Source organism: Doryrhamphus excisus, linkage group LG22 (assembly GCF_037039965.1).
Source record: "Doryrhamphus excisus strain RoL-2023G ecotype Guam linkage group LG22, RoL_Dexc_Guam_v1.1, whole genome shotgun sequence".
Classification (NCBI taxonomy): Eukaryota; Metazoa; Chordata; class Actinopteri; order Syngnathiformes; family Syngnathidae; genus Doryrhamphus; species Doryrhamphus excisus.
Genome location: NC_136378.1, coordinates 10,246,191 through 10,260,473, shown reverse-complemented (window position 1 = coordinate 10,260,473; position 14,283 = coordinate 10,246,191). Strand labels below are relative to the sequence as shown.

General features: G+C 43.6%; 2 protein-coding genes across 3 annotated transcripts in view; both read right to left on the bottom strand.

Moving 5' to 3' along the window:
- Positions 1 to 2,415: 2,415 nt before the first annotated feature.
- On the bottom strand, positions 2,416 to 4,595 carry gpr151 (G protein-coupled receptor 151). The gene has a single exon (XM_058063933.2). The coding sequence runs from the start codon at positions 4,293 to 4,295 to the stop codon at positions 2,985 to 2,987; it is 1,311 nt and encodes a 436-aa protein (XP_057919916.2). The 5' UTR covers positions 4,296 to 4,595; the 3' UTR covers positions 2,416 to 2,984.
- Positions 4,596 to 5,525: 930 nt separating this feature from the next.
- ppp2r2ba (protein phosphatase 2, regulatory subunit B, beta a) overlaps positions 5,526 to 14,283 on the bottom strand; it is a 34,219-nt gene continuing 25,461 nt past the window's right edge. Inside the window, exons 3-10 of one of the 2 annotated variants that reach the window (XM_058063931.2) lie at positions 14,000 to 14,165; positions 13,262 to 13,374; positions 11,645 to 11,822; positions 11,383 to 11,547; positions 8,686 to 8,855; positions 7,459 to 7,550; positions 7,250 to 7,373; positions 5,526 to 6,735 (exon numbers count right to left, since the gene is read on the bottom strand). In XM_058063931.2, the coding sequence (XP_057919914.1) occupies positions 6,580 to 6,735; positions 7,250 to 7,373; positions 7,459 to 7,550; positions 8,686 to 8,855; positions 11,383 to 11,547; positions 11,645 to 11,822; positions 13,262 to 13,374; positions 14,000 to 14,165 (1,164 nt within the window). In that variant the 3' untranslated portion in view covers positions 5,526 to 6,579. The remainder of the gene's footprint in view (positions 6,736 to 7,249; positions 7,374 to 7,458; positions 7,551 to 8,685; positions 8,856 to 11,382; positions 11,548 to 11,644; positions 11,823 to 13,261; positions 13,375 to 13,999; positions 14,166 to 14,283) is intronic. The other variant, XM_058063932.2, reaches the window with a different exon arrangement.

Here is a 14,283-nt window from a genome sequence, read left to right as displayed (position 1 = left end):
GCAGCAAATTGATGCCCCCCCCCGAGTTCTCTCTCCTTCTTTTCGCACAGTCACAGCAAGATTAGAATTAGTATTCTGCAAACTGGCTTTACTTGTAAGCTCACAATTCCATCTATCCTCTCCTCCATCTCAATTAGATGCTATCTTACGATGAAAGACACTTAGAATGGAAAAACAAAATGTGTCAACACTGAGACACATCCTTCAATAAAGATTGCTCAACTTTATTGACATTGTCAGTGAACTCAACAATATCATGCATGAATATCATCTGTTGACAAAATGGCATCATTTGCCTGAGGGCAAATAAAACAACATACGAGTTCACTGGTGGAAACACGGAAGGTAAAATCCCTTCCGTGTTTATATATATATATTTTAACAGCATCTTCTCTGCAGTTGAGTATCTGAAACCCCCAATTACTACAGAAATGGGGTCCCTGAAACCACCACCTGTACCAATCCGGAGGCGAAAACAAGCACCTTCGCCACCCTCAGTACCCCCACCTTCACCTTCTGATCCCCGACTAGAAGCACCTAGCAGACCAATGGTAAATATGAGTATGTCGACATTTATATGAAATTCCGAGCAAACTTTGTGACTGATTTTTGTGACTTTTTTTTAGCTAGCAAAAGGCTAAATAGTCACCGCCCATGCATTGCTAAAGCGAAAGGCTGCTTTGGCGCCATCTGCTGGACATAAAAATGCACACAGGTGAGTTAGACAAAAGAAAAACGATAAACGTGTCAATTAAAATTGAGCATTAATCTTGTTGTTTCACCTCATCTAGATCCTGAATCTCAGTGTTAAGTTTGTCTGCTCTCAAAAAAACGCCGACCTACGTCACCACTCCTTCCGTTCATACGCGGTAAGTCAAGGGGTCTCCAAGCAGTGGCTCCTAACCACTTTTTCAAGTAGCTCTCTAAATGGTTTATTCATTCATCATCAATTCATACTGAAAAAATTACAAAGTGGAGCACAATAGTTCCTCCTTCAAGAGTTTTTACAAAAAATGTATGACATATAGAGTGGATTCTTGCAGTTTATGGTTAAAATTTTTATTTTTTTCCTCCAAAAATGGGCCAAACATATATCTTATTCACTAATAATTTTTAAATCCATGGTAATACAGGTAAAATTAAAATATTTTCATTTTTTTTTTAATATTCAAAGTCTTATACTGAGGTGTCACTTTTATGTGCGCTGACGAGCAGGACAGATTTAATTGCAAGCAGACTCTCCTGCTGAGCACAATTAGTGTTTGACGAGCATGTCACTTCCTGCCGTGATTTCTAAGACATGATGATTGGCTGATGGAACACCGGGGGGCGGCACTAAAAAGATGACCCCACCTGCAGAAAGACCTAATGATGCCTGAGTAGAACTGTTGATGAGATCAACCTTTTCTTTCCATTTCCTTTGGGTCAGGGCCTCATTTACTTGATGCTTATTAACAACTCCATTTTCTCTTGCTTGCTTGTCACTGTAGCTCATATTTAGTGCAAAATAACAGACACCGGTTGATTAGTGCAAAGTAATGCATTGTTATGTTTAACAATGCATGGATTCTGTAGCATTTATAGCCGTCCGGGACCCCACCCTCGGGACTGGTGGCGGGTTATGGAGTTAAGTGTTGCTTCTGCTTCAGGCAATAGAAGGTCAACATCAATGATTCATGAGAGGAAAATGTCATAAGGAGGAGAGAGGGGGCGTCAGGGTGGACGCTCGCCTTCAGTATGTCTTTCAATAACCGCCATAGTGCGTTTCATCAGCGTTGTCATTATCGGTATTATTTGGAATGTGTAGATCTTTTTAACAGTGGCAAAGCTGAACGCATTCCTCTCATGTTGTTTACTTGTTGTTTACTAGCTTTTGACCTACAGCTTTGTGCAGATCAATGAGGAAATCCATTGAATGGGCTCCATCCGAGTTCAGACGAAAGCCCTTTCAATCTAATTAGAGCCCAATGGATGCCCTTATGAAAATATATTTAATGACCGCATGGCAGCAGGGGATCATCCGCTGATTCTTTCATTTCACCGACAAACATGACCTTTTACCTACAGGTGTTAGAGATGACTTTATTGTAAATACTAATTACCACATACACAAATGCACAATAAGCTTCAAATGTTCCTTCACATATGTCACCATACTTGGTTTTGTTTATTTTGAACATGCATATGTACATGTTACATTGGAATACATCACACAATTCACCGTTTCACGTCTCCAAAAGAAAAGGAGTAGGAAGAATCAACGCTTATTTAGTGTAGTCTGAAATAACATAAGAAAATGATAAGGCGGTGTAATAATGTGCTACAATAGGAGTAAAGGTTTGTAAATCAATAATCAATAATAATTAACATATAAATATCTTTTTTTGGCAAAAAACATACATAAATATAGCAAATATATGCGATATACTGTACATATTCATATTGTCCTCCGACTTCAAATTATCCATAGGTATGAATGTGAGTGTGAATGGTTGTTTGTCTAAATGTGCTCTCGCCCAAAGACAGCTGGGATAGGCTCCAGCATACCCGTAATTCTAGTGAGGATAAGCGGTACAGAAAATGGATGGATGGACTAATGTTATTCTTATTTTTCTTTGCAATTTTTCATACTTTTATATACAGTATATTTTATAGTGGCTTTTTTTGTAACCAAAACGTGATCAGGTTATTAATATTTGACATACAAACTTTATTTTTACCCATATTACTTCATTGACACCACTAGTTTACAGTCCTGGAAGAAAGAATATGACACTTCCTGTCATGTTTTTGTGTTTTTTTCCCTCCATAACGTTCAGGATTCGACCAAACATTTTATGATCACCGTACATCAATAATGAAACAATAACAACCATGGAAGTTCAACTTGACCCACGACTAAGTGGATGTTGTTAGTAGTATTCCACACCTTGTACTTCATACCCCACAAACACGAAGACACCCATGCAGTCCATTGATCAGAGTTACTGTTGCCATGGTGATGATGCTGAGGATGATGTTAATTTGTCTCGGTTGTCCTGGTGCTCCCACGGCACCGGGTCATTTTCCTCCAAATAGGAACCCGTCTCCCTCTCGGACCAGAACTGCTCCACATCAGGCAAGACCATGCCATCCTTGTCGACACTTTGCTCCAGCTGAGCATCTCTGCTGGTTCCCGGTTTGTTGCTTGGGCTCCTCTCCACCCTCAGCTGGCCGGAGGTCTCCGGTCTGGGGCACGGTGACTGAAGGGATGTGGGCTTGTGAGGTCCCGGTTTTGGCTTTACGGGAGGTTGTTTGCGCAGGGTTAGACGCCGCCACAACCCGCGGTAGCCTTCTCTGAACTCCTCGGAGAGGGAGAGCACAATGAGAGGGTTGATGAGCGACAGGGAGAAGGTGAGCAGCTGAGCGCAAAGCGTGATGAGAAAAGGAGGACACGAGATGAAGGTGTTGGATCCTCCTGATGCTTCTGAGTGGCGCTCCCAAAGCCACACCACCCACTGTGGAAGCCAGAGGATAGCTGTGGCGACGGTGAGATTGAAGAGCATCAAGGTGAGCTTCCTGGACCTGATCTGTGTACGCAGATTCTGAGTTTTACTGGAGCGGCGCTGGCACTGGCCGTACGCCTTCCAGAAGTATATGAGGGCAAAGCTGAGGGGGGCGCAGTAGACTCCTAGCGGGTATGCCTTTGTGTAAACAGACATGAACTTCCACGCTTCAGGAGGAACGAGAAGCACACACATGAGCCCGTGAAGCCCTTGCTGGAAGGTAGAGAAGAGCCAGTGAGGGATGGTGACAGTGCACGCTGACAGCCAGATGAAGAAGAGCACCACAAGGATGGAGCCCAGGTGGATGCTCACCTGCTTGGTGGGGTTGGACACGTAGCGATAGCACGCTTTGGCCATGACGGCCACGGTAAAGCTCTTCGCCGCCATGCAAGACTGAAGCAACCAGTCGGACGTTTTGCACAACACCCATCCCAGAGTCCAGCCGGTCTTGGAGAAGGACGCGGCCCGGAATGGAACGGTGAAGAGCAACACCAAAGTGTCTGCGAACACCAGGTTGAAGATGAGCGAGTTGATAAGGGACAGTTTGCCCTTGTAAGCGTTGGAGAACAAGATGGCCACGGAGGTGAGGTTACACGTGACCCCCAGCACACAAATAACACCCAGGATGGACGGCACCAGCACCCTCAGCTCCGCGGGGTCCAGATGGAAAAAGGAGTCCCCGTCATTGGAGGACCACTGCTTGAAGGAGTCGTTCACCACCGTTAAATTGTTCCCAGACTTCGTGTCCATCTCTTCCAGAAAAACGGGCAGATAATATGAAGTAGAAAAGGTTTGAGCCCCCCAAAAATTTGTTAAAAATATTTAATGGATATCGTTAATAATATTGTGATCACAGGGGAGCTGCTGTCTGTGTGAGGATTTATCCTGACACATGATGGAGCGGCTTGGGTGGCTTCTTATAAAGATGCTGTTTGATTGACAGCTGGTGTCCCCAGCTGACAAAAGGCGTGGAGACTCAAGCCCCAGGGTGCCAATTATGGAGACCGTACCACAGAGATACTATTTCTTACATATACTGTATATACGTACTATGTAGTATATACAGGGTCTACAAAAAAGTATACACTTGCAAGTATTAGACAAGACTTAGAAGATGGGGAATGTTACATCCTTATTTGATAAAATGGATCGAAACAGATCGATTCCCTCCGCGTTCAACATTCCTCAATCAGTCTGGAAAAGGTTAGAGAGCCATTTCTAAAGTTTGGAACTCCAGTGAAGTACAGTCAGAACCATTATCCACAAAACCGGTGGCCAACTACCCCAAATTCCACAACGACAACTCATCTGAGAGGTCACAAAAGACCCCACAACAACATCCAAATAACTGCAGGCCTTACTCCCCTCAGTTAAGGTCAGTGTTCAGTGTTCAATTTTGCCAGTAAACATCTTAATCCATCTTGATCCCCCAAAGACCTTTGGGAAAATACGAGACAAAAGTCCCAAAAGTCCCATAATAATATCATCATATTTCATGTGATGATCTGGGGCTGTTTTGCTGCTTCAGGACCTGCAAGACTGGCTGTGATGAATGGAATCATAAAATCCTGATGGCCATCGGTTGGTGACCTCAATCTGAAACCAACCTGGGTTCTGCAGCAGGACAATGATCCAAAACACACCCAGCAAGTCCACCCTTGAGTGGATGAAGTAAGACAAAATGAAGACTTTGAAGTCCTGACCTGAATCCTATTGAGATGTGGCATGACCTTAAAGACTCTTCATGTTGGAAAAACCCTCCAATGTGGCTGAATTACAACAATTCTGCAAAGATAAGTGGACCAAAATTCCTCCTGGAAGGGCATCATTGCTCAGGGTGGGTTATTAGGTTTCATTAAAAAACTTAAAATAGTCAAATCAGGAAGTAGGAAAACACTATAAGCTATGTACTTGCAGCATCAATGCATGTGATATACTGGTACAGTAGTAACTATTCTATCTTCCCCCACACGGGGGCGCCCTTACACTATTCATGCTCCACACAAGCATCACAAATCCGCTTTTGAACTTGCACAGCTTTATTATTTTTTTTAATCAAAGAAATGTTCAGTAATCATAAAGACTGCATTCTTATTACATTCTGATCTATAAAATGTTTTTTTTAAATTAGAAGTGTCACAAAGGAAAGTTGTTTAGAAGACATTTCTTGACACGTACAGTATTAATTCCCTGATGTCACAGAGTTCACTTTGACCTTTTTCCTTTTTTTAGTGCTTACCTCAGATGTCGCCGGCTCTTAACAGGTGCTATAATCCATATGTTGAAAATGAGCACACGGCGTGTAGGAGCCATCAGTAACACGTCCTTTACATGCAACATGTTAGAATTATCATGAAGTTCCCCCATCGGAGGCTTGGGAATTGGGCACGGTGATAATTAATACTGTATGCTGGCTTGTAAAGTACCTGGGGTTGGAACTATTGTACCGTTCTCGTTTTTCTTCATAATTGACAGACAGGAAACAAAACATTCACACTTCTGCCTCAATACCCCCCCCCCCAAACCCTTCTTACATTGAACCCCCACATACCAAAAGAAGGCACCACAGCAGCTAAACAAACCGGCATTAAATAAAAGCATGAATAAAAATTGCCTCATTCACATCACAGACTACAGTCGCCCCAGTGTGGGGGGGTTGTGGGGGGGTTGGACAATTGGTACTAGAAAGACTGACCACAAGCAGAAAAGACATTATCAGCAGGTTGTGCTGTCCAAAAAAAATTGCCTTTTCTTGCAATTCACTGTATCCGCCCTCCATTTTTTTTTTTCCTTCCATGGTCCGGAGGGCTGCTACATCCTATCGCTCATGCAGCTGTCATCTTCCCGCACGGGATTCCCTTTTGCTAAATAAATTCAACACTCAGTTCAGAAACCCGCATCACTGATTCCAGAAGCGGACGTCCTCAGTGCAAATCATGTGAGCAGCAACATCGGGGCCATCAAAAACACCCCCTCCAATGCCCCCCCCCAACGTCATGGGGGTGAAGCAAATGCGGGGGGGGGACAGCGTGTTTTAGTTGACTTTGTCTTGGAAAATATAAAGGTTGTTGGTGGCCGCCACAGCGATGATGTTCTCGTGCGGATGCCATGTGGTGTGAAGGATCTTCTTGCTGAAGTCTAAACTGTCCACGCTGATCTCATCCTTTCGACGTTTGCCGCCCACGCACACCTGCGGGACAACATGGCCGATGAGGAGGCGGATTAGAAGTGGATTAGATTTTTTTTGTATTTTAATACAACCAGTAGTGATATTTATGTAAAATCAATATATGTTAGGTTCCATAGTGGGTGTGGCTGCTTTGTGTGTATTCCTCCCCCCCACTTCTCCTCTGCAGGGTGGAGGTGCACACATGGAAGGAGCATCCAAGGTGTGCTTGATTAGTAATCAAGTGGAGCCGGCATAAAGGAGGCTCTTTCTGTGCCTGCTCTTCCAAACATTGCTGTGTGTGTGTGTGTGTGTGTGTGTGGGGGGTCATTGTTACTGTTTTTGTTACTGTTTTTGCTTCACTAATCGCTAATAATTTTTATCTTGTTATGAACGAACTGTTCATTTCAGTCCATGTGTCTGTTGTCCATATTGTGTATTTGCAGTCCATCGAGGTTTTATCATAAGGATGCAGTGTTGCTCACATTCCATCCATGCATTAACAAACCAGTTTTACTGCACTATAAACTCTTTGTACCTTCCGAGGCTTGAGAATTGCTCGTGGTTTGCTGTTCTCCCTCGACGCTTCCAACGTGACGTCCCGCTTGGTGTTGCGGTCAAACATTCGGAAGAAGTTGTTGTAAGAGCCGGTCATGATGACGCTGATTAAGACGAAGAGGAGAATAGCGGCTTAGTGGTGTGTGTACGGTATAATGAAGAAAGTGTAAACATGGAGGGGACTCTAACCTGTCTGATCCGTTCCAGACACACTCAAACTTGTCAAAGATGCAGTCGTTCTCGTAAAGTGAGCAAAGTTTACCCCGTAAGTAGTCGTGTACCTGGAACAAGTAAAAAACTGGAGTAAAAAACTATAAAACAGCAAAGACCAAGGAGTTAAACCTGTTTAAAGTTGCCACATGCTGGGATTTGACTAATCCGTGCAGTCCTGGTGGACTTGAACAGAGAAGGAATTGAACAGAGAATCCCTTGAGCCCTGCAGACGGCGTCCTTATCAATCATGACCTGCCCTTAGAGAGCTTTTGTCCATGATCAGACAGTGTGGATCTGACCCCCGTGACCCACCACTGTGGGAGGTTTTTCCCTTCAGGTTGAATCAGTAGCACCGGTATCTGTCTTTTTACAGGACAGGGAGCTCAATAAGCACTCTCGGCCTGATTGTTAAAGATGGCGAGGTTAGAGCGTGACAGGATTATGTTGAGTGATTAGTCCAAAATCAATACGTTGGGACTGCATCTTAGCATTATTAGCATTATTTACAATTTAACAACATTTACCATACCTGGTAGTGTTGCATTTGAAAATAGGACACTGGAAAATAAGGGTCTTTCTACCCATGTGGTGCAACCTGATTTTTAATTTTTTAATTTTGTGGGATTACTTTACCAGAATGCTGTGCTGGTGTTGCTCCGGCGGTACCATTTTTATAGCCAATATCGTCCCACTAATATTATCGGCAGGTTTTTTTAATGATGGCGACATTGTTCACACAGAGCAACAAGTTTGTCAACGTTTTATGTCCGCAGTCTGGAATTATCTTTGTATTGTAAACATTCATTCATTTTCTACCGCTCAAACCCAGCTGTCTTTGAGCAAGAGGCGGGGTACACCCTGGACTGGTCGCCAGCCAATCACAGGGCACATATAGACAAACAACCATTCACACTCACATTCATACCTATGGATAATTTGGAGTTGGCAATTAACCTAGCATGTTTTTGGAATGTGGGTGATTGTATAGTAAACATGCAATTTGTAATGAAAGCATTGGTTGTGTGGTTGACTAAGACATCTTCTTCCTTCCTTTCTGCTCCGTTCATTCATGAGCCCAGTTTATTTTTATTTCTGACCTGACCAGAAGTTGTGACGCGGCATTATTTTGATATCAATGTCTAGATCGGTACAAGCATCTCTTGCCCATGCATCGTAGCAGCATGGCGTGACGGAACGGCATACCTGGTAGGTCTCAAAGGGTTTGTTCTCCATCTGCAGGTCCCACACCTTAACAGTGAGGTAGTCCCTTGTCATCAAGTAGCGGCCGTTGTGGCTGAACTTCGCATCAGAAATGGATGAGATGATTTCGGAAAAAAAGGAGCGTGTAGCAGGATCCTCCGGCTCTTCAAAGTCTACAATACGAGAAATGAAATCACGTTGAAACAAAACCGGGGAGATTTTACTGCATCTGCTAACAATAACAACACAACAATGCAAGTGTTGTTATTTTGCTGCGGCAGCTGAATCCCCTCCCAGCGTTATTTGTGTGTGTGCGCTGAGGGAGACAGCCACGGGTCAGCGTGATGGCTAAATATTGGTTATGATACATATCGATTCTGGCAGCTGCTCATCCGCACGCAGGCGATGAGAGCCAGACATTCCATTGTGAGCTGTCAACTTATTGTTCTTCCTCCTCCTCTTTTGCCCTCCCACCATTCCTCACCACTTTTCCACCATCCTCCATCGAGATGTGCCAGTGGGAAGTCTAATGAGGGATGCGGAGTGAAAGATGGAAAATGAGGGGTGATGGGAGGTTATAGGAAGGGGATAAAAATAAGAAAAAAAACAAATCAATGTCTAAGTTGGGCCCATTTGAGCCCCTCTGGATTTACGCATGTGTCAGTGATGCATGTTTATATGCATGTGTGTGCATCCTCGTCCTCCCTCCTGCCCTCGCCCCCCCACTAGGGGCACATAATAGGCTACCCGGGGAGTTGGCAGGTCCTTTTTCTTTCTGTCCTGGGGCTCAGTATCTTTGGCTCTCTCTGTTCATCCTTCTATCATCCTTCATTCGTCTCATTGCTAATGCTGATTAATTTTAGCTCGCTGATTTATAGATGTGTATATACGTATATGTGGGGGGGTGCACTATGATTAATATGTCTTAAAGCTATTGTGTGGAAATACATATTTATTTATTTAAGGTCTGTCTCGAGGCTAACAAGAACAGCCACCTGCAGTTTTTGTGTGTGTGTGTTGGTGCTTCACATTCACGCCCTAATCCTAAACAATTGCCACATTTCCTCAATTAACCCAAATGCACCATGCATCCCGAGAAGCCGTGTTAGTTAGCACACGCTCCGTTGAACTTGTCAATACATCGCAAGGAAACAACGAACATCCTTGGACAACAAGGTGTGTCCATGAAGGGCTAATGGCGATGGATTTGCCTGTTTAAAATGTCAATGTGTTCATTATTCATTCAACTGAAGTGTTTGCCTGCGATGTTAGGCCATTCTTTGTTTAAGAGACACCCGATGGGATTTATTGATGGGTTATCAGTCACGGCATGTTGAGCTGCAAGTCCCAGCCACACAAAGGTGCCGCCTATTTTCCTTTGTTATGTGTGTTACTATTATGAAGTTATCATTTTAGAAAAAAATAACAATACTCATGTGTTTCCACAGATATTGTAATATTGTCATTAGTCAATATAACATTTTGACTCGCGCTGTCATCTTATAAAGAAGGCTAAAATCACCACACAGCAACTTAACATGCTAAAGGTATAACAATTCAAGTTTAAAATAAAAAAAAACAATGGTTTTAACTTCTTCATTGGCCAATGGTTGCCATGGTGGTGAGCTCATGAGCTCAGGGTGCGTTTTGAGTATTAAGTTGCTGTGTGATGATTTTTGGATAGTTTTGTGATTGTGATTAAAGTGGTGTCTGAAGTGTTTAGTGATTTAGCGTTCAAAGGAAACAGTAGTTGTAATTTCCCTCGATATCACAGGGGTAAAAAATACATTGCAGTGGAACCTTTTGGTTGTAAGACTGTTGAAAAAGAACACAAAACACATTAATGATGACACAAAACAAAGCGAAATTAATGATTACTGAAATGGATAAATACTTAAAACATTTAATGTCACTTTTACCTTTTATTAGTGAACACAATGATGAGTGAAGGGAGGAGGGGAAGCGACAGAAGACTCACACAGACACTCCATTACAAATGTAACATTAATGAGTGGGTGGTTACAGCATTATATTTGCTCACTTAACTGTATTGTACCCTTCAGTGGCGAGTACAGTCATCGCCAAATATTTTGAGAACGCCACAAATATAAATTGTCATAAACTCCAGAAGGTTATGAGGAGTGGTACAATGAATGGCAAAGACAATTGCTCTTAGTCATGAAAATGAACTTAATTCCAAAACACTGTTTCCACTGCATTTCAGTCCTGCCACAAAAGGACCAGCTGACATCATATTGGCAAGGTGGAAGATGACTGTCATACTGTTTGATTTAAAATAGCAGACTGAAAGGACGGAAGGACGGTTGTGCTTGAAATTGTTGTTGTTTTTTTCTCCGTTAACTCTGGCTATCTGCAAGGAAATACTGTAGAATCTAACCTGGAATCTGTCTATGGTGTCCTAACTCAAAACCACTCACTATCCATCCTTCACAAAGTTTGGATGCTTTGTTTGGGCATTAAATTAAAACCAATACAATATTTATTCTTTTCAAACCTTTTTAAAATAGTAATTGTAAAGTATAATGGCCTAAAACTGCGTTCCATGTGTTCGCATGCTTTCCTGTTCCTGTTTTTGGTATTTTGTCCTTGATAGTTTTAATTGAGTGCCTGATGGAAATGTATTCTATTAAATAGACACGTCAACACGGTTTAGCCAGGATGGTCCCTGCTGGTACTCACATTTGCAGTGCTTGTCGCAGAGCGCCGCCTGTCTCATGTCGCACAGTCTTATCGAGCCCTTGCTGCTGCTGTATGCGAAGGTGTGACACTGCTGCGGATGGAACTCCGCCGAGGTGATGACTTCTGTCAGCTCCTCCATATTGGATGGTTTTATGTCCACAATGTCTGAGAGACGGCAATTAAGAAGAACTGGTAGTGTTGGTATTTGACGCAAATGTTTGTGCAGAGTCTCGATTCTAAACGTAATAAGCAAAGAGGATACTGAAGCTGCGGTCAGTGATCTCCAGATTCCACAGGTTCACCCTGAGGTCATCGGTGGAGATGAAGGTCTGTAGGTCGGAGTTCACGGAGATGGAGTTGATGTGGTAGGTGTGGGCGTTGCTGAACACTCGCCTGGCTGTGGCTTCAACCATCAGATCCATTGGTTGCAGCACCGGCACCTGGAGGTAAAATCGGAAGAAGAAAGTACGCACTGATAAGGCCCACATGTGCCCGCTAGTACTGATATGATATTTAAATGTTATTTGAAGCTGAAGGTCTGTTTATCAGTTTATTTTCTGATGTGCAGACCGCACATGTCTCGTGTGCATGCACTACAAACGTCTGATTCCAGGGATTCATATGACATTTACTCCATACATCTTAATGAGGCACACACCCGTGGGCTGTTTGATGAGCTGACCAAATGAAATATCGATGCTCTCCACACACATACGCAGAGAAGCCTCATCCGTTTTGTGTATGTGTAAAAGGAAGTAAAAAAAAATGTAAGAAGAGAGAAAGATACCCTGAGGGTGTCACCAAGTCCTGCTGAGGAACGATAACTCAACTCGCAGAGACTCCCACACCATACAAACAGTTGCAGCTCCAGCTTCAAAGATGCCCCATCCCCAGTCTACATGCAGCCCCCCCGATGGCCAGATAAAACCCAGACAAAGACGCAGGGGAGGGGAGCAAAGAGAAGAACAAATTGACTGCTTCTTCCCTCTTTTTCTCGTACGATTGCTGGCACTGACAGAGAGGCACGGCAGCACAGCAGGCTGCTGTATCGCCACGGGTGTCGCTTCATTTCCATGTCTTTCACTGACTGCCCAAAGAGACATATAGGGCATTAACCCATAGCCCCCGCGACATCGACGGTCCCCCTGCTAAGCTGCCCTATGCCCCTTTTCTCTGACCTTCTTGCTTACAGCATAATGTTTTACATTGATGCTCAACCATGCAAAACACAGCACATCAGTAAAAAAAATACTAATTCTTTTTTGAGAACATGCCAAAAAAATCCAGAATTAAATTTTAACAACCCTCCATCAACCACCCCACCCTGCCCCCTTGCAGATTTCACACCTTCTAAACAGGATTGCCACACTCCCGGCCTGTCCTCCAGGTCGCTATGATCCCCTGGCTCGCCAGACAAAGAGCTACAGACACGCTGAACACAGCACTAATCTGCTATGACACACTGTCTCATGGTGAAAACATGAGGCGGAGGCAAGGGAATGATGGCGGCCTCCGTGGCCTTCACCTCCATGCACATATCGAGCACTCGTTGTTTATATTACATGAAGCACGGCAGATCAGCGGATTGCTGCCAGTCTGACTGCTGGGGTGATAATGGAATTGATACAGCATGTTAAAATATGTCTTGTAAGGTGTGCATCATTAAAATCAATGTGCGTAATGATGTTTGTGCAAAATAGAAATGGCGCATTTACAAAAAAAACCACCGTCCAAAGCCAGACCAGACCAGAAGACTATTGTCCCTTTCATACAACACTGTTTAGAAATGACTATTTCTGTATATTTATGAAGTACTTTATATTGAAATTGTATGTAGCAAAGTTGATGATAAGTCTGATCTTCATGTGCGACCCCTTACTCGTAGTGAAGTGATGGTCGAAGGGTCTCTAATGCGTCCATCTTCATCCTTCAGGTTGTAGCCCTCTGGACGTTTGTCTCGTTCACTGATTTTCCACAGTTTCACCGTCTTGTCTGAGAAAGGATGAAAATTCAGTTAGACAGCCTCGCCGTACAGTCAATCTTGGATACAAGATGGATGTGATGGGGGGTTGGGCATCCAATCTGGCATGTAGCATGGCAGGAGCCAGCGCGGCTGATGAATGGCGCCGCCTGTGTAGATTGTGAAGTCGCTGATATCAATCTACAAGTTGACTACAATTCCCGCCTTGAAAATGCCATCGAGGTGTTTTCTTCTTCTGCATTACAAACAGCAGTTATATCTCATCTTCTCAGTCTAGCGAGGAGGCTGGTGGCAGCAGTCAGGTCGCTGCTATTTTTTTTTTTTCCTTTTAATATCCGCTGCGTATATTGGTGTCAGAGCGGCGAGGCCAGCTCCACAGGACCCCGCACCATCTGCTCCAACCTCCGCTAGCACTTCTGTAGCAGCCATGCATGACGGTCGCAATCTGCAAGACGTCTCCTCTGCTGATGTTTGAGTGCGAGTTCGGAGATGATATGATTGGATGTGTGTATGTGCTGTGGTAACCATGCATAAAAGCGTCTGTCGGTGGCACTTGTGCAGCAGAGTGGAACACAAACACGGCAACACCAGCAGACAACAGACATTTTTTTTTTTTTTTTTGTGTCAATGACTGACCATTGGTGGAGAGCAGGAAGTAAGCTGCATTCTGCTGGGGAAGCCATTTGATCTTGTTGATCTTCTCCTCTATCTCCAAACTCTTCAGGTAGTCAAACTCTGGTTCGTGGCTCTGGAATGTACTGTAAACATTGTATTCCCCTCGACGCTGGGGCTGGCTTTTACTCTGCAAATTATAAAAAAAAGGAAGTATAAGTCCTGCAACTGACACAATTTATCAGGGTTTGCGTGACTAAAATAAGTTAATACTGCAATCAGCAACACATCATATGTAAATATGCACG

Coding starts and splice junctions, on each gene's coding strand:
- gpr151 (XM_058063933.2), bottom strand. CDS start 4,295: ATGGACACGAAGTCTGGGAACAATTTAACGGTGGTGAACGACTCCTTC.